This window comes from Macaca nemestrina, chromosome 2, assembly GCF_043159975.1.
Source record: "Macaca nemestrina isolate mMacNem1 chromosome 2, mMacNem.hap1, whole genome shotgun sequence".
NCBI lineage: Eukaryota > Metazoa > Chordata > Mammalia > Primates > Cercopithecidae > Macaca > Macaca nemestrina.
The window spans coordinates 99,340,958-99,368,378 of record NC_092126.1 but is presented as its reverse complement, the minus strand read 5'-3'; the positions used below and the strand labels follow the sequence as shown (position 1 = coordinate 99,368,378).

General features: G+C 48.2%; 1 protein-coding gene across 12 annotated transcripts in view; it reads left to right on the top strand.

Annotated features, from left to right (window-relative positions):
* The window catches only part of LOC105480158 (diacylglycerol kinase gamma), a 213,552-nt gene that overhangs the window by 88,128 nt on the left and 98,003 nt on the right, over positions 1-27,421 (top strand). For 8 of the 12 annotated variants that reach the window (XR_986315.3, XM_011738670.2, XM_011738671.3 and 5 more), the window contains 9 exons: positions 1,213-1,301; positions 4,601-4,717; positions 5,746-5,838; positions 8,091-8,150; positions 11,635-11,714; positions 12,881-12,955; positions 15,467-15,552; positions 20,196-20,285; positions 21,459-21,619. Coding sequence is in view for 11 of the 12 variants with exons in the window: in XM_011738670.2 (XP_011736972.2) it covers positions 1,213-1,301; positions 4,601-4,717; positions 5,746-5,838; positions 8,091-8,150; positions 11,635-11,714; positions 12,881-12,955; positions 15,467-15,552; positions 20,196-20,285; positions 21,459-21,619 (851 nt within the window). In the remaining variant the exon portion in view is untranslated. The remainder of the gene's footprint in view (positions 1-1,212; positions 1,302-4,600; positions 4,718-5,745; positions 5,839-8,090; positions 8,151-11,634; positions 11,715-12,880; positions 12,956-15,466; positions 15,553-20,195; positions 20,286-21,458; positions 21,620-27,421) is intronic. The other 4 variants (XM_071091410.1, XM_011738673.2, XM_011738675.2 and 1 more) reach the window with 4 other exon arrangements.

Below are 27,421 nucleotides of genomic sequence, written 5' to 3'. Positions count from 1 at the left end.
CATAGTGAAACCCCGTCCCTACTAAAAATACAAAAATTAGCCAGGCATGGTGGTGTGTGCCTGTAATCCCAGCTACTCAGGAGGCTGAGGCAGGAAAATCACTTGAACCAGGGAGTTGGAAGTTGCAGTGAGCCGAGATCATGCCGCTGCACTCCAGCCTGGTGACAGGGTGAGATCCCATCTCAAAAAAAAAAGGGGGGGCTGCACCAGTCTCCCCAGTGCCAGTTCAAACCCAGCTGTCACCCACATTTTATAGATAGATCTCATTCCCATTAAGTTCCAGGCCCATGGGCCTCTGCTGTTCACATAATGGTAGTAAAAGCAACAGCAATAATATATGGAGTAGCTACTCTGACCCAGACACATGATGCTTTACACAAACTGTCTTATGTACTACTGCAACATCCCTGCAAAGAGAAAGAGGCCGTTTTCTTCCCTTTTTACAGAAAACCCTGAATTTCAGAGAGGTCAAACAATTTACCCAAGGTCATGTAGATTGTTACAGGGGTCTACCTAGCCTTAAAAAGCCCTGGCCTTGGCCGGGCCCGGTGGTTCACGAAAGTACTTTGGGAGGCTGAGGCGGGCGGATCACCTGAGGTCAAGAGTTTGAGACCAACCTGGCTAACGGGGTGAAACCCTGCTTCTACTAAAAATACAAAAAATTAGCTGGGCATGGTGGCACATGCCTATAATGCTTATAATCCCAGCTACTTGGGAGGCTGAGGCAGGAGAATCGCTTGAACCCTGGAGGTGGAGGTTGCAGTGAGCCGAGATCACGCCATTGCACTCCAGCTTAGGCAACAAGAATGAAACTCTGTCTCAAAAAAAAACAAAAAAAAAGCCCTGGCCTTTCTATCCACTCTCCAATGTCCTGGGCATGCAATACAGTGGCACTGGCATAGCCAGGAGGATGATGCTGCACACTCCCCTTCAGCAAAAAGCGCCTTTCCGGGGATGTGTTCCTGCAGCATTCACTGCCTACAGAGGGAGTGAGGCAGGTGGAGGTGCTGCCGCAGCGGATAAGCAGTCTCCTCCAAGAACGATTGCAGACTATTTTGAATTTCCATTAGAAAAGCCCAGCCCCCTGTGTCCCCTGACCCTCACCAACCACCCAGAGGGAGGTACAGGCCTTGGCTAGGGTGGGAGGGCAGCTGGGCCTCTTCTACGTGGCCATTCACAAGCACCTGCCTTGATTTTTTTTTTTCTTTTCAGACTGCAAATACACTGTCCACGAACGCTGTGTGTCCAAAAACATTCCTGGTTGTGTCAAAACGTACTCAAAAGCCAAAAGGAGCGGCGAGGTTGGTGACATCTACTGCCTTGTTCTACTGCATGCCTCATCCAGGAAACATGTCCATCAACATGGATTCCTGGGCAGGAAGGCTTGCTGGGAGCTTCCTCCAGTCCCTTCTCTGCCTTGAGGACCACCTGTAAACCATCTCGTTCATTCATCAATCCATTCAGCACCTTCCTGGTGCCTGCTGTGTGCCAGGCTCCATGCTAGGGGGTACATGGGTTGTAAGAGATGCTACCCAGCCTGCTCAAGAACTGTGCTGTCTAGGAGGAAAGACAGGCATATACGCAAAGAACAGAGTAGTGAGATGTGTGCTACAGTAACACAGCTGTGTGGGAGGTACAGTGCAAGCACGGGGCAAGTTGCACAAAGGAGCTGGCGTTGCAGTTGTGTCTTGAACACAAATTGGGAGGACTTCATGAGACATCGAGAAGGACCAGACTCTCCAGGCAGAGGAAGCCTCATGTGTAAAGGCATGAGACGTGGCTTATTCCGGGATCCATGCTTAGTTTGTCGTAGCTGGGGTGGAGGATGCTTAAAGGAAAGTGGCAGGAGATGCACTCAGAAAGTGGTGAGATCTGGCCTGAAGCAGGTCTTGTGAGGCCAGCTGAGTGAGAAAGGCGTTTTCTGTGCAGCCGGGGGCTACTGAAGAGCTTCAAGCGCAAGATGTGATTGAGTTTGTGAATTAGGTTAATAGCTCTGAGTGTGATGTGGGAGAGAAATCAGGGGAGGGAGACTCTTCCAATACTTGAGGCAAAAGTCAGTACTGTGCTGAGGGCCCAACTGTGGTGGGATCCACACTCACTGCTGTAGGATGGTCCTGTGCTGAGGGTCCCCTGGGCCATGCCGGTTATTGAGTATTTTGACTGTCATGCTGGCTAAAGAAGAGAAAATGAAGGGAGAGTTTGAGAGGTAATTTGGAAGTACCATCACCATGACCAGGACATGGTGATGGGGATGCAGAGGATGAGACAGGGGAAGAGGTAGGGAATGGCTCCCAGGTTTCTAACCCTTCGGCCATTGGGTGATGCCATTCTCCAACTCTGGAAATAAACTTACCTTAAAATTAGCAGGGAAAGGGCACTTTGCCTTCCTGCAAAGGGAAGATGACACGGAGGAGTGTGAGTCAGGAGATGGTTAGCAGTGAGAGTGGTACCCAGCCCTCCTGCAGAAGGACTCCTGGGAGAGAAAGGCGCCTCCTAGGATTTGTGTGCATGCCCCATGGACACTGCATGGTCTCATCCACGCTGTCTGCACCACCCCATGCACACCCTGCTCCATGTCCATGCCATTCACCGGGACACGTGGTGTACCTGCTGGATGCAGGCCCTAAGCCTGCACTCTGGCCACTTGTCACACAGAGAACAGAGTGAGGCCGATGAGGGGCTGGCAGGGCACAGTCACAACCTTCTCAGCCTGCAGGAGCACCCCTAGTCTTTCACCATCTCCTCGATTCCAAAGAGAATGGGGAAGGCAACGTGGTGTTGGGGGAATGGCTCCGGACTTGGGATCAGAAGACCCGGCTAGGAAACTCTACTTGGCTATTCACCAGCCTTGGAACTTAGGGCCAGTCAGTTCACCTCTCTGAAACTTTCATTTTTTTCCTCTGCAAAATGGAAATAATAATCTCAGAGCAAATTCAATGTGGCCATGTAGATGACAGATTAATTAGCAAACCGAGTTATTTACACCCTCGGAAGTGCAAGGCACAAGGTGATAAGCTACCAACCACACTGACACATTTTCTGGAGCAATAATTTTACCAAAAACATTCTTAGGGGAGGCCTTAAGCAACTTAATTGCTAAGTAATTTAAAACATTTATTTTTGGACCAAGTGCAGTCACTCACACCTGTAATCCCAGAACTTTGGGAGGCTGAGGAAGGCCAATAGCTTGAGCCCAGGAGTTTGAGACCAGCCAGGGCAACATGGTGAGATCCTGTCTTTACAAAAAGAAAATACAAAAATTAGCCTGGTGTGGTGGCATGTGCCTGTAGTCCCAGCTACTCAGGAGGCTGGGCTGGGAGGATCGCTTGAACCTGGAAGGTTGAGGCTGCAGTGAGCTGTGATCATGCCACTGCACTCCAGCCTGGGCAACAGAGTGAGACTGTCTCAAAAAATCACATTTATTCTTATTTAATACAAACCTGGACAGAATTACACGAATATTTCGTGGGTTTTTAATACTGCGCTTGTAGTTAGCCACTTCAGGGTATGTCCCCCACCTTCTCCTAGAGTCCGTATCTACTTCCTTCTGTTATTTGTGGTATCATGGTGAAAATTTTCAAGGGAGAATTTTGGTGAGAATTCCTCAGCCTCCCAGATAGTGGGGCTACTAGCCAGCTGCTGTTGCTTTAGCTGCACTGACACACACATAAAAAACATCCCCACCATTCCCACCTGTTTCCAAATGCCTAGCCTGCCCTCGTGGTATTTCCTGGTCATGGAGCAGATACAACCAGCTCTCCAGGAAACAGGTGTGAAAAGCACCAATGGACCCACACTAATTTCTTTTGACTTTTCTCTAATTTCCTTCTAGAGTGCTTTTCAGTCTCTATTTCACATTATAATCACCCAGAGTGCATTAAAACATATTAATCATGTGCCCCACCCTCAAAGACTCTAATTTATTTGCTCTGGAGTGTCCGCTGGGCATTAGGACTTCTAAAAGCTCCCCCAGGTGCTTCTAATGAGCAGCTAAGGCTGAGGAAGGAGAAGGGTGTTACCCAGTTGTGGGTACCCCCAAAGGGCCAGCACTGTCCCAGGGAGGCCCTTCCAAACTTGCTATCTCATTGCATTGCCCCAGTAACCCCAGAAGTGGGGCTTCTTATACCAATTTCTACAGGTCAGGGACCTGACACTCAGAGAGGTCTAAGAACTGGCCAAAGGCCACCGCTTCAAAGAGACTCCAGCCAGTTTTGTCTGTGGCCCACCCAAGCCCTCCAGAGTTCCTCTGCACCACGCTGCCTTCCACAAGAGGGCGCGTACAAACACATCACTGCAAGGAGTTCTGCAAGACAAACAGATGGACTGCCAGACAAGATGCTGCTCAGAGGCCTGCCTGCCCGGGCGATTGAGCTGTTCAAAATGTGGCAAAGCGGGTTTTTAATCTACTTCGATTCGCATACAGGGAGGAACCACATCGTGCCATTAGGCAAAGCAATCCAACCTCCAATAAGCATCCTCTACACAGGAAACAGTCCCTCTGGTTCTCGGCATCCCCTCCCAGATCCTTCTCCTCCAGCCCAGGGCCCCGGGGGGCATGGTTCTGCCGTTTTCCCTGGCATCCTTCGCTTCCCTTCCGCAGGTGATGCAGCACGCATGGGTGGAAGGGAACTCCTCCGTCAAGTGTGACCGGTGCCACAAAAGTATCAAGTGCTACCAGAGTGTCACCGCGCGGCACTGCGTGTGGTGCCGGATGACGGTGGGTTGGTGCCCAGGGCGGCCCTGCTTCTTTTCAATGTTTTTTTTGCCCAAGCTGCGGCCCAGGAGCAGTGAATATCTGGCCAGAGGGCATGAGCAGAGCCAGGGGAGCGAGGGAGCCCCACAGCCCCTATGCAATGCCCTCAGCCTAACGATGCTCCAGTGAATTACCAAGCTGCCCAGAGAGAAGGCACCCCCGAACCAGGGGAGTGAGGACTGCTGAAGAAGAAGCTGGCCAGTCCACTGTCTCTGTGGCCTGGCAGCTGGGATCAGCAGGCCCGACTATGAACTTCTTTCACCTGGGTGTCACCTGGGGCTGGGGACACTGACAGAGTGGGAGAAAAATTGGACAACAGGAACATCATAGGAGGGGGTGCCTGCCCTGAAGGCGCATTCCTCAGGGCAGCCCCACTGCCAGGGCCAAAGGTTTGGACCTGGTGCCACCAGCCACCGCACATGCTGTGTCCACAGCCCCACTGGACACCCAGAGTGCCACTGGCAGCCACTGAGCTGGCCGACCTGCCTGACAAAACTCAGTGCCAGCTCTTGTCCTTCTTCCCAGGTATCAGCCTCAAAATGTAGATTTCTCAAAACCAGACTGCAGAACTCTCAAAATACAAAGGTTGAATCACAAGGTTTACTCTCAGCCATCCATGAGTTTTTTCATCAAGATCTCCCTCCTCCCAGAGTCTCGGGACCTGGAGAGCACATATCCAAGGGGGCTCTGGAATCAACATGGGGTGCCACACTGAAGGGTCACAGGCCGGCTCATGACCCTGTTGCTTCAGTAGCCATGAGCAGCTCTTGGCCTCCTTGTTCTGCCCACAGCTGACTTTGCACTCTTAACCACACACACACGCGCGCGCACACACACACACACGGCAATACTGTCAAAGTCAGCAGTGCATCAGGATTTGGGGGAGCACTAGACAGCTCGCGTCTCCCCAAAACCTCTTTACCTTCATGTTGGATGTTTCTTTGCTCACTTTCGCTCACTCTCTTTTTCATTTTTTTCATTTCTCCCCGCAGTTTCACCGCAAATGTGAATTAGCAACGTTGTGTGACGGTGGGGAACTCAGAGACCACATCTTGCTGCCCACCTCCATATGCCCCATCACCCGGGTGAGTGCTCCTGCCCTGGCGAGGGCTCTAGCTGCTCTGGGTTCTGGTTTCAGATGCAGGCAGCTTTCAGACATTCACATCCCTCACAGGGCTTCCCTGACAACTCTTTGGGTTTGTGTTTTCTTTCTTTCTTTTTTTACTATTATTTTAGGTTAGAGGGTACATGGGATGGTTTGTTACACAGGCAAACACGTGTCGCGGGAGTTTGTTGTGCAGATTATTTTATCACTTGGGTTTTTAGCTAGTGCCTAGTCGTTAATCTTTTCTGCTCCTCTCTGTTGGGTTTGTGCTTTCAGCATGTGCTTGAAAGAGGTCAGCGCTGCACAGATCAGATTTTGAGAGAAAACTTCTCTGACCAAACTGTTTCCAATTGCTGGCCATCCTGAATGCCCTGAAATGACCCGTCAAGGAAAGCACATTTGCTCTGAGCCTCTTGCAGGCAAAGCACAGCACACACCACCTATGCATGGCCAGGCTCCCAACCTCCCTCATCTCTGCCAATCTCCCTGCCACATCCAAACCCTATCTCCCTCTACCTCCTGAGTTTCCACTTGGGTGTCTCAGCCAATTTGGAAATGAAAGCAGCAAAATTAAGCTCCTTTACCACCACCTGACACTTTGTCACCTGTGTTGAAGACTCCTCTTTCAACAAACACCAACACTTAACCATGGCATCTTCCCATCTTAAAAATGTTGCAAGTCCCATTCATTCCTCACATCTCACTCTGAACTTGACCAGCTACTTCTTCCTCATTAAAAACCTGAGAAAAAGGCCAACCATAGTGGCTCATGCCTGTAATCCCAGCACTTTGGGAGGCTGAGGCGGGCGGATCACCTGAGGTCAGGAGTTCAAGACCAGCCTGGCCAACATGGTGAAACACCATCTCTACTAAAAATACAAAAATTAGCCAGGCGTGGTGGTGAGCACCTTAAATCCCAGCTACTGGGATGGCTGAGGCAGGAGACTCGCTTGATCCCAGGAGGTAGAGGTTGCAGTGAGCCACCTCTACCTGGAAAACCCAAGCATTTATTCCACCAAAAGACATGCACAAGAATGCTCATAGCAACTTTATTCATGACAGTTAAAAACTGGAAACAAGTAAATGACCATTAACAGGAGAATAGATGAATAAATTGAGGCATATCAGCATCTGGCATTCATAGAATGGGAAACTACATTGTAATGGGAAAGAACAAACTATGCATAGAGTAAAAACATGGAGAGTCTCAAAAATATAATGCTGAACCAAAGAAGCTAGACTCAGAAAAAGATATGCTCTATGAATCCATTATATTAAATTCAAAAGCCAGGCAAAACCCATATGGTATCAGGAGTCACAACAGGGTTATGCTTGAAGAGGTAGTAGTTACAAGGCCATCCCCGTATACAAAATTCATCAAGTTGTACAATTTAGATTTGAGCATTTTACTATGTGTGAGAAAATCTTAATAAAATAAACATTAGAAAAATAAACAAGATAAACAAAACCAAGAAAAATGACAACATCATATCATTAGATAGTGCTCAGCAGAAAATCCAAGCCTATGGCCCGGCGCAGTGACTCACACCTGTAATCCCAGCACTTTGGGAGGCCAAGGGGGCAGATCACGAGGTCAAGAGATCGAGACCATCCTGGCCAACATGGTGAAACCCCGTCTCTACTAAAAATACAAGAAAATTAGCTGGACATGGTGGCACGCGCCTGTAGTCCCAGGTACTCAGGAGGCTGAGGCAGGAGAATCACTTGAACCCAGGAGGCAGAGCTTGCAGTGAGCCAAGGTCACATCACTGCACTCCAGCCTGGTGACACAGTGAGACTCCGTCAAGAAAGAAAGAGAGAGAGAGGGAGGGAGGGAGGGAGGAAGGAAGGAAAGGAGGAAGGAAGGGAGGAAGGAAAGAAGGAAAGAAGGAAAGCAAGGCCAAGTCTAAGAAGAATTTGCTTCTCAGAGCTCAAGCTTCTAAATCAAGCTTCTAAGTGGAATTCTGCCAATTTCAGTGCTCCACATTATGTCCCTTGCCTCAAAGGTAAAGTCAGCCAGTGATGTCATCACTGGAGGCTTGGAGAATCCTAGAAAAAGTCATAGGGGTACATTTCTTTATTTAGGTCAGAAGCCCTATGTTGAAAAACTTGTCTCCATACTACAGTAGCTTTCTGATCTCTTCATATCAGCCATTTGTTTTTCATCTGATCTCTCTCTTTGTATTAGTCTTCTTTTTCCAAAAGATGCTTGTCTTTCCTTTCTTCTCACAGGACAGGCCAGGTGGGAAGTCTGATGGCTGCGTATCCGCCAAGGGTGAACTTGTCATGCAGGTACCTCATGAGCTCTAAATCCGATTGCACTTTCTAAGTTGTTCCAAGGCTGTGGCGAGCAGGATGGGGTTCAGGTGCTACAGAAAAGCATTTCATCATTTGCCTTCTCGTCTGACCAGTTATACCACCCAGGAGGGCATTTTTTTCTGGCCTCTGGAGTTACCTTTGACAGCCACACTGTCAGCAAGTGGTGAGAGGAAAGGTTGGCTGATCCCATTGCTGGTCTTATTGGGCTTTATTACTATTTTAGGAACAAGTTACATAAAACTTTAATATGCAGATGTCCTAAATAATAATAAAGATGTGGCCTAAAAATAGACAATGGGTTTTCCAGGATTGCCAAGCTGTCTCCAGAACATGATCTGCCAAAATGAAGCTAACCAGATCTAAAAGTTCTTCTTAATCCTTAAATGTATACTTAAGAACTCATTTTTTTACTTGGGTTCACCAATGAACATTTTTTGTGCCTTCCACAGAGTTCCAAGGAATGCAGGGAAGGCAGTCTGATGAGGAACAAAGAGTACTAGAAAAGGAAATAGAAAACCGGGGCCTCCTGCTCTGCCTCTGAGCCTTAAGTTTCCTCCACTCAAAGGGGACACAGTAATCCCTGCCCTGCCCACCTCCCAGAGGCGCTGTAAGCTTAAATGAGAACATACAGATTCACGTGTTGTGAAAAGTAAAACAGGCCAGGCACGGTGGCTCATGCCTGTCATCCCAGCCCTTTGGGATGCTGAGGTGTGCAAATTGCCTAAGGTCAGAAGGTTGAGACCAGCCTGGCCAACATGATGGAACCCCGTCTCTACTAAAAAAGCAAAAATTAGCTGGGCGTGGTGGGAGGCGCCTGTAATCCCAGCTACTCTCAAGGCTGAGGCAGGAGAATCGCTTGAACCTGGGAGGTGGAGCTTGCAGTGAGCCAAGATTGTGCCACTTCACTCCAGCCTGGGCAACAGAGGGAGATTCTGCCTCAAAAGAAAAAAAAAGAAAAGTGAAACATAAGTCAGAATGAGGGGAGAATCTTAATATGTGAGAAAGCTCTAGAAACCTAGAAGGGCAGAAAGGTGGGAAACACACACAGGCACACACACATCCACACCCAATACGTGTATGCCAGTTGTTTAGGGCAGGCAGCCAGCAGGATGTGCTGCATCTGTTATGATGGGACAGAGTCCATGCTGTAGGGTTGGCTGTTAAATACATTGAATGTCATCTCCAGAGGTGAGGGATTATTCCTTAGCCTCCAAGATGCTTCTGGGCATCACATAGTCACCCTGGGCAGTTGAGACAAATTTTTTAGATCATTAGGAATGCTACTATCCTTTTCAAACAACATGGCACTGTGTTTGCTGGACTTTTAGCTTGAGATCTGGAAAAGCAGGCATTAGATATTGAATATGGAGCAGAGCTGCACATCCACATTGGTGTATCCTTCCACTGAACCCACAAGTATTTGCTGAGTACACACTCTTGTGTCTGGTGCTATACGATCCTTGGTAATAGGGTTACACACACCCCACTCTGCTCCCAATGCATTTTAATCCAGTTGATGTTTTGAGTCATTTATCTAAGAAAGTTAAAAAAAAATACAAATGAACAACAAAAGAAACTCCAGAAGATAGTACATGGTTTGTTTGTTTGCTTGCTTGCTCGTTTGTTTTTTGAGATGGGGTTTTGCTCTTGTCTCCCAGGCTGGAGTGCAATGGTGTGATCTTGGCTCACTGCAACCTTTGCTTCCCGGGTTCAAGCGATTCTCCTGCCTCAGCCTCCCGAGTAGCTGGGATTACAGGCATACGCCACTACACCCGACTAATTTTTTTTATTTTTAGTAGAGATGGGGTTTCACCATATCGGCCAGGCTGGTCTCGAACTCCTGACCTCAGGTGATCTGCCTGCCTTGGCCTCCCAAAGTGCTAGGATTACAGGTGTGAGTCACCGTGCCTGGCCAATAGTACATGTTTTAAGTGCAATCATTTTAGTTGCAATGATCAAGAGAAACTTCATATAGGAGATGTCTCTTGAATTGAGCCCTGAGGATAAGAAGGTTTTTGTTGGTGGTGGTGGTAGTCTTGTCTTGTCTTGTCTTTTCTTCTTTTCTTTTCTTTTCTTTTTTTTTTTCTTTTCTTTTCTTTTCCAATACGGAGTCTTGCTCTATCACCCAGGCTGGAGCGCACTGGCGAGATCTCGGCTCACTGTAACCTCCACCTCCCAAGTTCAAGTGATTCTCCTGTCTCAGCCTCCCGAGTAGCTGGGATTACAGGCGCACGCCACCATGCCCGGCTAATTTTTGTATTTTTAGTAGAGATGGGGTTTCATCATGTTGGCCAGGCTAGTCTCAAACTCATGACCTTGTGATCTGCCCGCCTCGGCCTCCCAAAGTGCTGGGATTGTAGGCATGAGTGGTCATGCTCAGCCAGAAGTTTGTTTGTTTTTTTTTTTTTTAAGAGTTTGCAAACAAGGAAGTAGGCATTTCAGGTCATGGAATGGGAGAAGAAACAAGCAGGAGCAGACCCATGGGTGGGAATGCAAGAGACATACTCTAGACTTACTAGAGGAGCAAGAGCAGGACTTGGCTGCACCTGCAGCTGAGGGTTAGCAGGAACTAGGAGATAGCAGTAGAATAGGGCTAGACTGAAAAGGCCTTTAACACCAGGTTAGGAGATTTACATTTTATCCACAAAATCCAAATCCTCCTTTAATAATGAGATGTCATTACCAGTTTTTGAGCAAGAGTGGCATGGCTGACCTGGTGTCCTGGGAAGGAACTGTGTGGGAATGGCATGCAGGACTTACCTAGGGTGAGAAAGGCACAAAGCAGCATGGGGCTGTGGCAGCCAGAGGTAAAGGGACATTTCTGGGAAAATCTGACAGGACAACACCTTCCTTGGATGGATGAATGAATAACAGAAACAGGGAACCAGGAGAAAGACCGAGTTTCACAGGGAGAGAAGACGTGTCATGTATGAGGCACGTTGAGCTTGTACTGATGGTGAGACGTCCAGTCGACAGTACCCACTGACCAGTGAGAAATGTGGGACCAGGGTTCAGGAGGAAACTGGGGCCGGAAATCAGCATTTGGAAGGCGCCAGGGTGGAAGCGGTGGCTCACTCCATGAGTGCTATTTCGCTTACGTGTACGATCAGACAGCCGTGATTCCTAAGATCATATTCAGCTGTGTCCCCCACAAAATTTACTCTTGTGCTGTAGGTACAAGACCACATCACTGTTGAATGATTTGAAGCTACAGCACCATTGTCCCATCGCTGATCCCGACCTCAAACCCTCATTTCCGTTAACAATGCTTAAAGACCATTCAAACTGGAGACACTTAGCTACTTAGCCCCTCAGAAAATTCAGCCAGTGGACAAACACCTGACCGCCTGCCCGCCTGCTTCTCATCTGCCTCTCCGAAGCTGTCTTGGCTTCAACTCTCATTTCACCCCCCTATTGGATGAAGCAGAGCTAATTTCTTTTTCTTTTACCTTTCAAGTATAAGATCATCCCCACCCCGGGTACCCACCCCCTGCTGGTCTTGGTGAACCCCAAGAGTGGAGGGAGACAAGGAGAAAGGTACGTTCTCTTCTGTTTCAAAGTGGAGCAACTAGGGCAACACGACTCAGGCCCTTCCTCCCCTTGGCAGTAACACAGCAGGCTGTGGAGACAAGCAGACTCAAATCCCAACACTGCCACCTGCCACTTTATGACCTGGCCCAAGTGACTTAAAGTCCCCAGGCCTCGGTTTATCCCTCTGTAAAATGGAGATAATTATCATTCCTTCTCTCACAGGTGAGAATAGACATGGCGATTAGCCCACAGCCTGCCACGTAAGCCATTATTAAGACCACCAGGGTTAGACCACGCTCTGAGATGCCTGTGCCTTTCTAGCCTCTCAGATCTCTTGATTTAAGAGATGATGGGGGTCACATTGATTAGGGCCTCCTGTGCTACCACCACCCATGAGAAGCCAGGGCATCCACCTCATCAATTTGCTAAAATGCCCAGTTCAGTGGTGGCTAGAAACTGCTAAACAGCACAGGAGGACAGAGAGAATGGTTAAAGCAGCTCTGTCTCCCAATTCCAGGATCATTAACAGAGGGCACCATGATCTGGAATCCAGGTTAAAAAATAATAATTAGTAGAGTTAAAGCAAGAACTATGAGGACCCCCATCCTCGTCCAAGGGGCAGGACACCCCTCCTGAACTGACCTGACTCCAAGCTGGAGCCAGGAAAGCAGGCCTGAGTGCAGTCAGGGCCTCTCAGCCGCCCCTGCCCAATGCCACCTCCTGCATTTCCTCCTGATCCCAGGACTGCAGGGGACCTCCCCTTGGGGAGGAGGGGGGTCCTGTGATGCTTTTGTATAGTCTGCAGAGGGCAGAATCACACTGCCTAGACCATACAGAACATTTGGGGAAAGGTCTCTGTGGAGGATAAAGCTTTAGAATGAAAGTTCTGTTCTCTGGGTTTCTCTGCCCTGTTCTCTTTGTAAGGAGTGATGCTTCTGGGCTTAGGAGCTAGGTTGGTAGTGCAGCCTTGAACCGGGGCTGATAATACGGGGATGCCAGGTGGAGCCTGGACTCCAGGGTCAGCAGGCAGTGCCTTCCCCTCCAGGGATGAGGATGAACCCTCATCCCTGCCACCGGTGGGCTCCAGAGGTGTTTGCCCTAATGTGACTTCTCACGATGACATATTCCTTCTCTGTCTCTCTCTCTCCCTCCTTTTCTTTTTTTTTCCATAGAATTCTTCGGAAATTCCACTATCTGCTCAACCCCAAACAAGTTTTCAACCTGGACAATGGGGGGCCTACTCCAGGGTATGGAGATCACAATCTTTACCTCTTATTTCTCCCCCTCCCTTTTAATCTCCAATGAAGATGCCTCTTTTGTCACCTTTTTTATCTTTCGTCTCTCAACTTGTCCCTTCCTGCCATTTTACTCCCTGTCTCTGCTTTTTCTCACGTCCTACTCTGACTCCTGGAGATATTCGGGATGCCCAGGAAGGCTAACTCTGTTTGAGAAGTGGCCTCCTGTAGCTTGTCCTAGAAAAAGTTGTTGATTTTATAAGAGGGGATAACCGCACACACCATTCATTTGATTGACAGAAGGAACAGGCTGGTAAATTATTTTAACTTATTTGCAAGGCTCTGTTAGCTGGTGTCTTCATACTGAATCATCAGAGAAGAGAAAGTTTTCTTATTGTTGTCAGTCAGCAGTTTGGAATTCTAGACAGTGACTCAGAGCTCTGCCTTGGTGTTCCACTGTGGGGGCATTTTAGGATCAAGACAATTACTTGTTCAATGGAATCACTTTTGTTTTCTAAATCATTCGATTTTGAGGTTGTTTTGCTCCTCCTGCCACTTAGTCATTGGTTATTCTCTGCTTGTTAGCATGGGGTTGAAAAGAGGCCGGGTGAGAGGCGTGGTCCCTGTGTCTGCGGCTAATGGTGAGCTGCAGGTCCCTGTTATGCGGCCCCTCCAGCACCTGGGCTAGAAGGCAGGGGAAGCCTGGGCTTCCTCCCAGTCCGGGCCAGCGCTGGAGAGCCCTCTGCTGGCTGGCCCTGGACCCGGGGCTGTCTGCATACTCTGGGCTGGGCTTGCCCAGCACACAGCCACTTTGCCCAACCTCCAATCAGGATTTCTATTCCGGGTTCAGCAAGACCCCTCAGAGAGGTTGGAGTAAGGACTCTGAAAAGAGAATTTGACCCTGTTTTTGGTCGGCTGACACCAAAGCTATTATTTGTGGCAGCGGTAGTACAAGGCCCAGTTAAAAAGAGAAAGAAAATGTAAGTACAGATTCAGTACTCCTGCCATGATTTGCCTGTAAAACTAATTTCAGAACAGAGCCCACCTCTGTATACCACTGCAGTTGCCCTCACAGTCACCATGATTGCCGTCACTGCTGAACAGCACAGCCTTGTGACAGAGCAGCCCCCCACAGACACCTTTACCAGCCCACTGCCAAAACTTGCAGACCGTCCTCCAGCTTAACCTCATGTATTCTAAATTGTTTTCATCTGAGATGTCGAGCCAAGTGGCTGCTTCCAGGGCTGATGCGCCCTGAGGGTCTCTCATGCGCCTGTCACTCTGTAATCAGACAGGTTGCCTAGCTGGAGGGAGCCTCTGTTCAGAATTCACTTCCTGTTGGAGAGCAGAGTTCTGCAAGAGAAGTAGAAGAGAAGGAATGTTAATTTGCCTACACATGCATCAGTGACTGTGAAAGCTCCGGGGCTCTTCTCAGACCACCAGGCTGGGCAGATTGGAAATACTGACCTTCGGCTTCCCAAGTCCCACCCCCAAGGTGTCCGCAGGTCACAGTCACATTCGTTCTAAAGCAGAGGTTCTTAACTTTTTTGTGCCAGGAACCCCTTTGGCAGTCTGGTGAAGCATACAGACACCCTCTTAGAATATTTCTTAATGCATAAAATGAAATAATAAAAGGTAACCAGGGAAACCATATCAAAAAATAGTTATCAAAACAGTAAAACAAATTAGTGATATGAGAATATAGGAGCTTCACCAACACATTAAATAGGAAGACCCAGACGTGGGTCTAATAACTACCGTAAATTCCGAGCAGTGGTAAGCATGATGGTGCTATGAGACATCTGCCACAACCGTGATGAAACACTAACATGCCTGTGATTTTGACCGTTGACAAAGTCATGGCTATCGTTCAGACCGCTGTGGTTTGTTGCCTACATGCTGAATTGAAGGAAATACTACTAATTTCAGTTTGAACTTAGGGAAAATAAGAATGTAATATTTTCTCCTCCAAGTTCATGGCCCTCTGAATCCAATCCACAGAACACTTGGAGGTTCATGGACCCCAGGCTGAACACCCTGCTCTCCAGTGTTAAGGCTCCTGAGAAGAGAAGGGCATCACTCCACTCACTGTGGCCCACAGGAGAGTGAAGTGAAGATCCAGCAAATTCAGTGCATCTCGCTTACCAGGGCGGATGTCAGGACAGAGTAGGCGGGAGAGCCCGAGAGGAGTGAAAACACTGGAGGCTATTTGTATTGATGCCAAAATGCACAAACTCTGGACTCCTCGGCATAACTAGTAGAGAATTTCTAGAAAACCATTTTCCATTGTGTTGAATGTTGATTCAGATTCTCCTTGTACAAGGATGGGCCCCTTGGCCTTGGCTCCATGTTCAAGGCACTGCATAGTAACTTCTGGTCTCAGAACATTGAGTGACCCTTTCAACCGCAAAAGGAACTGAGGTCTTAACCTACTCCTGGGGAACAGGGGAGACTCTGACTCAGCGTGTATCAATGTCAACCGCAACCTAGTAACAAGTCCGTTTTGGCCTTTCTTCTTCCCAGGTTGAATTTTTTCCATGATACTCCAGACTTCCGTGTTTTGGCCTGTGGTGGAGATGGGACAGTTGGCTGGATTTTGGATTGCATTGGTAAGCATGGGCTGAGAGGGCCTTTGCTGCTTATTTATAGTAAGCATATTTACAATGGGCAGAAGGCAATAAAAAAGGAAGGGACGTGGAGCCATGTCTGTTCATCCTTGTATCTTCCCCTGGACCAAGACTTGACTAAATATTTGCTTTGGGTGGAAAAAAATAAAATAAAGAAATAAGACAGTGAAATGATTCCCTCCGATACAGAGGTAACAGTTTAGTTTCAGGCCTTCCCTATAAAGCAGATCTGTCATGGCTGGTGTTTGGGCAGTGGCAGGACAGGTCAGATTTGGGTGGTGGGAGGACAGGAGTGGAATTCTGGGCAGATCCTTTGGGGTGGGTAAAGGCAAGAGAACTAAGCATAGATCATAGCCTGGGACAAATCACCTTGAGATGAATAGCCAGAGCCTGAGTCCAGAAAGTGCATCTGCAAAGTGCAGATCAGTGCAAGCAAAGAAGGACCACACTGAGCTGTGTCCTCTACAGTACACTTAGATAACAAGGCCCAGGCTGGAAGGCTGGTAGCCTGAGTTCTACCCAGCTCTACCTGGATCTGTGGGTCCTCGGACACATCAGCCCCAGCAAGTGATGGAAACTGACTGAAATTTTGGGATGGAAGCAGAGTCAAGATCTAACCCTAGAGAACCCAGACAAACACTGCAAAGTGTAATATAGGTACGAGAAAGCGGCTGGGGGGAGCACTGGGGAGGACAGTCATCAAAGTCGGAGACTGGCCCCTGAGCGATGAGCCCTGGGCTTTCCATTCTTCATTCCACAAATGCCGCCTGTGCCCCACGATGGCTCAAGCTCTCCCCAAGGCACTGGAGATACAGCAGGGAATGAAGAGACAAAAATTCCGCTTTTATGGAGCATACCATGTAGAGGAAAGAGACAGGCAATGAACAACTAAATAAGTGAGACATAGTATGTCAGGAGGTGTTTAAAATACAGCAGGGAAGAGGCACAGGGAGCTCAAGGCGGCAATCTAACACCTCACAGAGAAGACAACATTTGTGTGGAGATCTGGAGGAGGGGTGAGCCACATGGATACCTGAGGAAGGGCAGTCCAGGCAGAAGGAACAGCAAAGACGAAGGCCCTGAAGTGGGAGCAGGCCTGGCTGCTGGAGGCAGGTCAGCATGGCCAGAGCAGAGTGGATTCAAGAAAAGCTACAGAGCATGAAGCAGAGGTGATGAGGGACCAGGTGACTAGGACATAGAGGGCATTCTATGGAATAAGGCTTTTATACTGGGAGGGTCCCATGACATTGGATGGTTTTTAGCAAAGGAAGAACATGACAGATTAAGAGAAGAGGGCAGAAGCGGGGAGATCGGTTAGTAGGCCACTGCAGCAGTCTAAGAGAGAGATGTCCAGGGCTTGGACCACAGTAGAAACAGAGGGGTGGTGAGAAGGGGCCAGCTTCTGGATATCTTTAGAAGGTAAAGGCAATACGATTTGCTGACAGACTGGATATGGGAGATGAGAGGAAGAGGGGAGTCAAGGATAAGCCAGGACTAGACCGTGACCAGGGCAGAGAAAGCTGTGCCTCCAGGGGTTGTAAGTAGACCACCTAGCTGGGTGAGAAGGCTGCAGGACTGTACACCTGCCGCCCGCCACTCCCCCGGGCACTTTGGTTGCCATGGACACAGCCCTGCCAAGCAGCCACCCACGCTCTCCTGTCACCTTGGGCTCTGGAGCTGTTTGTGGGAGGAGGGAGGAGTCCTCTGGGAGCCAAGGAAGGAAAAGCTGATCCGCAGAGGGTGGATGGCTGCGGTACTGGACTACTCACACAGCTCCCTCCCCACCATGAAGGAGAAAGTAGGCTTTGGCGGAGAGCTTTATGCAATTCATCCGCAGAGGACACAGGTGATAAAAGCTGCTCAAAACAGAAAGAAGATCACAGAAGGAGGAAGAAACATTAGGTTTTTTTCACAGGTTAGTGACCCAAAGAGAAAAAAAGCAGAAGTAAAAGGGATAACTGTGTAAGATACTCATCCGTTCACTCTCATTTAAGCACTTGTTCAGTGCTCTCCAGTGTCCCTCCATGGTCCCCTCTCTGATCTGTTCTCTCCCTATACCCATAGCAATCTTTCCTGCATGTCACTGGGTACGTGGTGTGCGTAAAGCACACCAGTGGCTTCCATTATTCTTAGAATAAAGACAAAACCCTTGAAGTAATCTACAGGGCCCTGGGTGACCCAGCTGCTGCACACCCTTCCAGCCTTATTTCTACCTCCATCCCTCTCCATCTGGACTCAGACCCTTGGGCGTTCCAGTCTCCCTTGTACCTCAGGGCCTTCGCACAAGTTGGCCACCCTGTTTGCAGTGCTGCCCCAGCCTTCACTCAGTCAGCTTCCACTTCAGATCTCAGCTGACATGTGGCTTCCTCAGGGGAGCCTCCCCTGACACACCCACCAGCCTCAGCCACCTTCTTATAGGACAGTGCTCCTCTCTTTTCCAACGTGAATGTGAAATGATGCATTGTCTCCATGGATTCCTCTTTAATATCTGTCTGTCCCACTGGACAGTAAGTAAGCACCATGAGAACCTGAGCCACGGCTTTTTTGCCCACTCTCAGAGCTGAAGCACCTAACACTGCATCTGCATATAGCAGACTTCAGTCGATATGTGTGAAGATGCTGTGAGAACAAGACCCAGCCTCCCTTGGGGAGGTTACAATACATTCAGGGAACAAACAAGGAAATAATTACAAGAGAGTACAATGAGATCATTTCTGGTGCTAAGGAAATATTCTGACGAGGCACCAGGTCCAGGCTGGGGCAACTAGGGAGGGCCTCGCAAAGGCAGCTTCTGAGCTGAGCCACAGAGAGCTTTGTGCTTTAAGGAAGTGAAAACACTTGAGAATGGTTGACATGTTGTGTGGGAGGCAGGATGTGCAGAAGGGTGAGGCTAGGGAGAAAGGCAGAGCCTGGTTCCTGGGCCTACTGTGGCAGGCTATGGGGCCATGGGGAGCCACACAGCCCCATCCCAGAAGTGAAGGCAGTGAGCCAATTCAAGAGACTGTGGTTCGTGGACTGCCCTTCTTGGTGAAAGCATGGGCGACACACTAGGAGGGCGGAACTGGAGGCGGAGAGAGCCAAGAGGAGGCTGTTGCAGCGATACCAGTGGGAAGGAATCATACCTGCATTCAGGCATCACCATGGGGCTAGAAAGAAGAGATTTCTTGGAGATCCGTTAAGGAGACAGCACATAGAATGTGATATGTGAATGGATGTGTGGGGGAAAAGGAAAAACCCAGGGTGGCATACAGGTTTCTAGCCTCAACACCATAAGGACAGCTGACCTGCCAAGGTGGGGACACAGAAGAAGGGGCAGACACAGGAAACAAGAGCCTTCTAGGCAAAGGGAGCAGGCTATGCAAAGGCAGGGAGGCGGTGCTCCAATCACATGTTCTGAGGACAATGAGAGAGGCCATTGCATTGCTCTGCTCTCTATCTCAAGCCTTCCAGTGGCCATCTCAGTCCTGGGTCTCGCCTGTACTCAGCCATTTCTGACATAGGTCAGACAACCTGGAGGACCTACAAGCTCCAGTTTGCCAGGGCAGCCCTAGCTTGAGCCTCCTCTGCTGATTCCTGCATCTCTCCCAACCCCACAATCACATTGCTCACATCCAGGGGCACCATGAGTGCTGAGGTCTCATGGAAATACCCACCCAACCCCAAAACTGATGGACGCCTGTGCCCCCTTGAGCTCTCCCAGCCTAGACAATGTGCCACGGTAGATCTGAGACCAGATGAAAACATGTACTGTTATGCTTTCTCTGGTGGTTCTATCTGATGTCCTTCACAACTATCAGAAGAGGAATGATTAGGAATCTGTGTCATTGCAATCCTGAGAGGTGTGGAAGTGAGAAACTGGTGTAGGGGCCAAATAACACCTGGAGGTTTTGTTTGTTTAGCTAATGTTAGTTTTAACTTTTAAACTCGAATGGTGAAAAGTTGAAGGTGAGCATCTTCAGCTTGTCCAATGTCCCACTATTCCCTAGTGTCCCAGCCCCACCTGTTTTACTAATCTGTGTACCTGCCTAGCCCCTGAAGAGAGGAGGGGAATGGACTCAGAGCCATAGAGATCTGGGCTTGGATCCTGGCTCTGGAATTACTTTCCCTCTCTCCCATTGAAATATTGACCAGGCCTAGCTCCTGCAATCTGATGAGACTGAGCGTGTTCAGGGTAGAATGGCTGTAGACTACTTTCCCTCTCTCAGTCTCAGTTTCTTCAGCTACTTGAAGGAGGATAATACCTTGCAAGGTTAGGCTGAGGAATAAATGGAGTAAGTGCTGATTATCATTAAGGATTAAAAACATGCAACTTAATGTTTTGGGGTGTATGCTGCCACCCCAAAGGACAGATTTAGGATGAAATTTGAATAAACATGTGCAAGTTGCAGGGATACAGATTTAGCTGAATATAAAACACAAATGGACAGATTTAACTCAATTAGTGGTGGTTAACATGCTGCAGATGGGATAGATGGCTTTAGGAAGTAGTGTGTTTCCCATCAGGGTGGTATTCAAACAAAGAATGCTATGGAGGGGTTCAAGCATCAGATCGGGGATAAAAAGACAACTTAAACATTCTATGGTCCCATGGCATATGGTCCTCTGTTCCTCTGTGTGTCTTGCAGATAAGGCCAACTTTGCAAAGCATCCACCAGTGGCTGTCCTGCCTCTTGGAACAGGAAATGACCTTGCCCGCTGTCTCCGCTGGGGAGGAGGTGAGTTTGCATGCTAGTGGTGCTACCCTGGGAACAGGTGTTCCTGTTGACAGAGATGCTCTACAGAGCCAAGCTGAACTTACCCTTTTGTGGATCACATTCCGCAGCATAATACTCAACTCTGTAGTCATGTCAAGCCCGTGACCCTTTCTCTGCCCTCCATCCCATGCTGAATCTAGAAGAAAAGCCCCTCTTCAGGGCTCTGGGAGTTTTTGCTCCCTCACCCCCATGTTAAAATATCATCCTGAAACCATCAACTTAGAGCCTGCTTTCCCCAGTAGAAAGCAATCAACTCCAGAGTAAAGACAAAGTCTCATGTGTCCCATCCCCAGAGTCCCATCCGAGAAGATGCTCACTTAGATGTTTTCTGTGTGAAATTCCCTCTCCCACAAATGGCTGATCTTCTGAATAAGGACTAAAACTGAGGACCAAAATGCTCCGTCTCCAGTTACTTAGTGTCACTAGAAGCATTCAGATTATCCTAAGCCCCGTGGCCATGGGCCTTCATTTTGAAATTTCCCTAAGAGGAAACACAGAGTGGTGACCAGTTTATAAGGCAAGGGGCAGAGAACTTTGCAAACTGCAGTAGCCCCCATGGAGTTGGGCATGCGCCAGAAAGTGGAGAAGTTCAGCTCAACACATGGAGCAGACAGATCAGGCTGCCAGCCAGGAAAAGGGTGGGAACTCCAGAGGGCTGATAATTCAGAGAATGAGTCAAGACCAGGCAGTGCAACGGTCAGTGTTCAATGATCGGCCATGCTTGGTGGGCAGTGTCAGAGCAAGCAGGACCCAGGCCTAGGGGCCATCTTAAAATTCTGCCTGCCACACTGTCCATCTCCTACATGACACAGTCTCCTACATGACATCTGCTGTTCTCCCATGCAGAGACTCCCAGCCATCCAGCCCACCGCATCTCCAGGGTTTGCTTCAGCTACACAAGCCTGCAACCTTTAGCCAGCACCCACTCCCTGCCCTGCCCCCAGCATCTTAGTATTTTCAATTGTCCACCCCTTCTCTGTGGTTCAGGGAACATTAGTGTCTCCAGCCCACAGACACAGTGAGGAGTCCCCTAGTCACAGATGCCCTGGGCTTACCTCCCCTGACAACTACCTGTGCATTAGCAAGAACACTGCCTTTCTGCTGTGGTGGCAAATGCAGTGCTGTCCTCCACAGGTTATGAAGGGGGCAGCTTGACAAAAATCCTGAAGGACATTGAGCAGAGCCCCTTGGTGATGCTGGACCGCTGGCATCTGGAAGTCATCCCCAGAGAGGAAGTGGAAAACGGGGACCAGGTCCCATACAGCATCATGAACAACTATTTCTCCATTGGTGTGGTGAGTTGGTCAAGGATCACCTTTCTGCATGGAAAAGAAATGCCCAGGAAGGGTTCCAGCCTTCTGTTATCCCCTCTGGGTCCCTAGTGTTTACCTGTCTTACCTGCCCCGCAGCCCTGACTTGGGTCCAAGCATTCTGAAACTTGGCCTGAGTGTGGACACCCTGATTGTACCCCACTTTATTCCCCGTCTCTTGTTTAGGGAGGAATTCTTTCCTCTGTCATTTTAACTAACACAGGAAAAGACTGAAAATTTTTCAAAAGACATATTTACTCCTGTAATTTGTAGCAGTCATAGAAAAGCAACACCAAGAAATAACCAGGGGAAAAGGTTGGTAGGAAACTCTCACATGAGCTTCAGGAACTGGGAATTCTGATCCTCAAAGGAGGACCTTGTGGTCCCAAGCTGCCTTGGCTGGCTTAGCACTCAGATATCCTTCTCTCCTATTCTCTCTTCTCTCAACCCATTCCACTCCCTCCATGTGCTTCATAAACCTCTAGGGGCGTCTCCTCCCAACTGACCCCTTAGGCTGAAAGTTACGAGCCTCCTTGATGCTCCCACAGCCCTTATGCTCACCCCATTCATGCACACTCTGCATTAGATTGAAGGAATTGGTTTAATGTGCTTACATGGTACCCCCTACCCCCATGCACACACATACCCTCCCACAATGCAAAGACAGCACTCTGTTCCTTTTTCATCCACTAGCCCCAGCACATCTAGTGTAGCTCAGCTTCTGGTCCAAAGAGGATTGGGGTGGGCACTGCTTCCCAGGCTGCTGTGAACAGGATGGGAACAGGAGGGGAGAGATCAATCATTTCTATAAATGAAGCTGGGGGTTGGGAGGGGGTGGGGGTGCAACAAAGAAATTTACTTTCTCCAAGAATGACAGAATTGGCCAGGTGCGGTGGCTCACACCTGCAATCCCAACACTTTGGGAGGCTGAGGCGGGCAGATCACCTGAGGCCAGGAGTTCAAGACCAGCCTGGCCAACATGGTGAAACCCTATCTCTACTAAACATACAAAAATTAGCTAAGTGTGGTGGTGGGTGCCTGTAATCCCAGCTACTCGGGAGGCTGAGGCAGAACTGCTTGAACCTGGAAGATGGAGGTTGCAGTGAGCTGAGATCATACCATTGAACTCCAGCCTGGGTAACAGAGCGAGACTCTGTCTCAAAAAAGAAAAAAAAAAAAAAAAAGACAGAATTATTGAACTATTTATTCCTTTTTTCAGCAAATATTTATCAAATTTTTTCCCTAAACTTTTATTTTAAGTTCAGGGATACATGTGCAGGATGTGCAGGTCTGTTATGTGGGTAAACGTGTGCCATGGTGGTTTGTTGCACAGATCATCCCATCACCTAGGTACTAAGTCCAGCATCCACTAGCTGTTCTCCCTGATGCTCGCCCTCCCGCCACATCCCCACAGGCCCCAGTGTGTGTTGTTTTCCCCCTTGTGTCCGTGTGTTCTCATAATTCAGCTCCCACTTATAAGTAAGAACAGACACTAGCATTTATTGAGTACCTGTGTGCTCTCTGCAGTGCTAGGCTGTACATAGTCCAGTCCTCACAGTAGTCCTGCAGGTATCATTATCCCGCTCATCTCACTCTACAGATGAGGCTTCAGGACCCTTGACTCGCATGGCAGTGCCTTGCTCTGGAGCCAGGTTCTCTCTGCTCTCTTCCCCTGTCTTTGGAGTTGTGCTGCCTAGTTTCACATGCGTATGAAACAGACCAATTCTCTGCCCCAGACTCTGTGATACCTGCACTCCTCAACCTTGCTCAGCTGTGTTTCTTTTGACATTTTGGTATTTTAATTTTTTTAAAAAAAGGAAAAAGAAGGAGAAATGGTAGGTGGCTTGAGGGGATAGCAAGTTTAAGTGAAAGGTTGTTTTGTTTTGTTTTGTTTTGTTTTTGAGACAAAAGTCTCACTCTGTCACCCAGGCTGGAGTGCAATGGCACGATCTCAGCTCACTGCAACCTCTGCCTCTAGGGTTCAAGCAATTCTACTGCCTCAGGAGTTGGGGATACAAGCATGCACCACCACATTCAGCTAATTTTTGTATTTTTAGTAGAGACGGGTTTTCACCGTATTGGCCAGGCTGGTCTCAAACTCCTGACCTCAAACGATCCACCTGCCTCAGCCTCCCAAAGTGCTGGGATTACAAGCATGAGCCACCGTGCCCAACCTAGGTTTTACTTTTTTAATAAGAAGGCTAAATAGAGAACCATGGGAGAAGAAAGGATTAAAAATAATAATACCTTATATTTACAGAAGGATTTAAAATTTACCATATTCACAGATATATTCTGAAGGGGGTTATTATCTCTATTTTATGAGTTAAGAAAACAGAGACTCAGATTAAGGGATTTGCCTTCATTTTCTGACTCCTAATCCAGTGCTCTTTTTCTGTTACTAAAGCAGAAGAGAGAAGCATTGCTGAGCCCATGATGAGGTTCTGAGAGGGTGGAGGTGGTGGACTGGGAGCAAGTGCCCCAATCTGATTCATCCCACTGGATCCCCGGCCTCAGCTGAGGGGAAGCTTTCCCTAGACCTCTTCCAGGTGCCCCTCCAGTGACCCATGCAGATGCCCTCCCTCCTCTTGCTGCTCAAAGGCCCCTCTCCTTTTTGGACCAGCTGCTGAGGCTCCACTTCCCCCAGCAGGAACATATGCAGCCTTCAGCTCCTGCAAATTAGATGTGACTGACAGGTCCGGGGTTTTGGAGCGTGGGTTTCCCATCATTACAGTTTTAAAAACCTCATGTCTTTTTCCTGTAGTAACCAGAACACAACTTGCTAACATTTATTGAGTACCTACTGCACACCAGACATAGTTTCCCTGCCAGTGGATGCAGGCATTATCCATTTGTGTTTTGTAAGAAGGAACCATAGCTTAGAGAGGTACAGAAACAAGTTCAGGCTGGTGAGTGGCAGAGCTTGGAATCATAATAGTTGAGCTCTAAAGCCAACTGAGCTGTGGACCACTGAGCTTTGTGCCTCTTTGAAGCCCCCTCCATCTTCATGTTGCCAAATGTAACATGGTTTGAGAGAGGGGAATCTCAAAATTTAGTTGTGGTGGCTCACCACCACCTCTTATCAGAAATGTAAATTCCACCCCCACAACAGATGCTGATTCGTATTCCAACTCAGTAGGTCTGGGTGAGGTCCGGCAACTGGCATTTTTAACAAGCCCCTGAGATCATTCTGAATCAGATGGTCCTGACCAAGTTCTCAGGGAGCGAAGACAACCTACTAGAGCAGAGAATGGTCAAAGGAAGTGGCTCTTCACTGGCACGGAAGCCGAAACTGAAATAAATGGAAAGGGAAGCAGGGAAGGAGGGGAGAACTAGCCCCTCTAAGCAATGGGCTGGAAGCCAGAGCTGAGGAGCAAGACTGGCAGAGCTGCCTGGGAACTTCTAGACAGCAGGTTACAGCGCAGCTGCCTACAGAAGCTTCAGCCCCACCTCTTCCCTTTATAACACACCCTGCTCTGGCTGACAAAAACATGGTTCCCGACACCTCACTGTCTCAACACAGTGCCCTGTAATAAGATGGTCATCCTTAGTATCTGCTGACCAAATGGATTAACACATGAAGAGGAATGGACAGCCTTCCCTCAACTAAATAGCCAAGCCCTAAACCCAAGAGCCAAGACTATTCAGTAATCATGGTTTTAATTTATTCTAGCAAAAATGTAGGAAAAAATGAAGGAAAGAAGGAAGGAAGGAAGGAAGGAAGGAAGGAAGGAAGGAAGGAAGGAAGGAAGGAAGGAAGGAAGGAAGGAAGGAAAGAAGGGAGGTAAGAAGGGAGGTAAGAAGGAAGGAAGGCCTGCTGGCTGGCTAATTAATTGTCCCCAAGGAAATGCATATAAACAGATTCTCCATCACTCTCAGTGGTCAAGATAATTTACCTACCCTGGGCTGACTTATAATAACCCAATCTATTCATCTTTCCAATTATGAACAACTTCACAATATCTTTCTCTTGATTTTTTTCATACACCTTTAGCTTATCCATGTTTAATATTATATTGCAGAAGAATGAGAAACCAGGGCTGTTCTCATCTCATTGGTGTGCCCTTGGCTTTCTCTCAATAAAATGTTTGCAGGGTTTGTATGCTCGCTCTTTAAAAGTTGAAAAGAGAAATTCTTGAGAAAACAAGTAACCAACACGCAACCCTAACAGAGTCTGGGGCTGACATTTGCAGAAGGTCTTGCTCCCTATTTGACTTCCCAAACTTTGTAAGAGAAGTAGGTGTGTAAACCAAGGAAGTTTTACTTCCTTATGATGATCAAATAGAGGTGGACTCCATTGGCAAAGAGAGCCTTGCAAGGTCTTTGCCTCTTTTGAAGGACTTAGAATATCTTATGATATCAAATGTCTGTTGCTTTGTATTTATAAAGATGATGACAATGACCCCTGACACAGTGCCCCTGGGTGCTGTGGATAGAATTTTCTCTGATGAGTTTACTGGGACCCGTTGACGCCAATAGAACCCACTTAATAGATAAGGCAATAAATAAGGCAGGGTCTCCTGGCCTCTCCAAGGAGTGACTGTGCTCTCATTGCTTCGAGAGCCCCATCCACACATCAGATTCTCAACAGTGAAAAGCTAAGATAGTTCGCCTTATCAGTCCTTCTAACCGACAATATCTACTGGCAGGAGATTTTAAACACAGTCATTCAGGATGCCACTTCCTCTGACTTCTCTGGCCTGCTCCTCCCTGTTCTTTATTTTTGGATTAGCAGAAAATGTCAGGATGGCCAGGTATCAGTGACAGGAAGTTTGAGACTACAGAATAATTCCCAAGGTATGTGTAACTCTGAACTCCTCACAAGCTCTGCTTTCATGAGCCTTAACAGGACGGGTGAACAGCTAATCCCTTGATTCAGTGAAATCTATTTCTGATGCTAGGGGAGCCCAGGGGCCAAGGAGAGGCCACAGTGGTCGCACTGACCCACACACCATTTTCCACTTTGCAGATCGTTCCTAGCTATCACTAGACAAGCTTCTCACCATGATAAGCATCCTACACATAGGGAATTTCTCAACAAGACATAATTTTTCCTGGAGATTCATGGATTCTGCTGGCACCAAGTTCTTATTTGTCACCTGTGAGAGCCATGAAGATACTAATACAGTGGGACTCCCCAGAGGGACACGGACAAGGGTCTACACCCTTTTCCATTCCCCAATCTCCCATAATTTTCAGACCAACCCAAATTCAAATAATCTGTCTTATGGTCTCCTTTCCATCTTTTTATCTCCATAAATTGCCAAAGTGACTTAGACCTGCGTTATCCAATATAACAGCCATCAGCCACATGTGGTATGACGTGCTTGAAATGGGGCTTGTCTTAATTAAGATGTCAAGTGAGCTGTAAGTATAAAATACACAATACATTTCAAAAATGTGATATAAAAAATTTAATGTCTCAATAATGTTTCTATTAATTCCATGTGATAATATTCAGGGCTTATTGGGTTAATGAAAATATACTGTTAAAATTAATTTCAGGCCGGGCATGGTGACTCACACCTGTAAACCCAGCACTTTGGGAAGCTGAGGCGGGTGGATCACCTGAGGTCAGGAGTTTGAGACCAGCCTTGCCAATGTGGTGAAACCCCGTCTGTACTAAAAGTACGAAAATTAGCCGGGCATGGTGGCGGGCGCCAGTAATCCCAGCTACTCGGGAGGCTGAGGCAGGAGAATCACTTGAACCCAGGAGGCAGAGCGTGCAGTAAGCTGAGATCATGCCACTGCACTCCAGCCTGGGCAGTGGAGTGAGACTCCATCTCA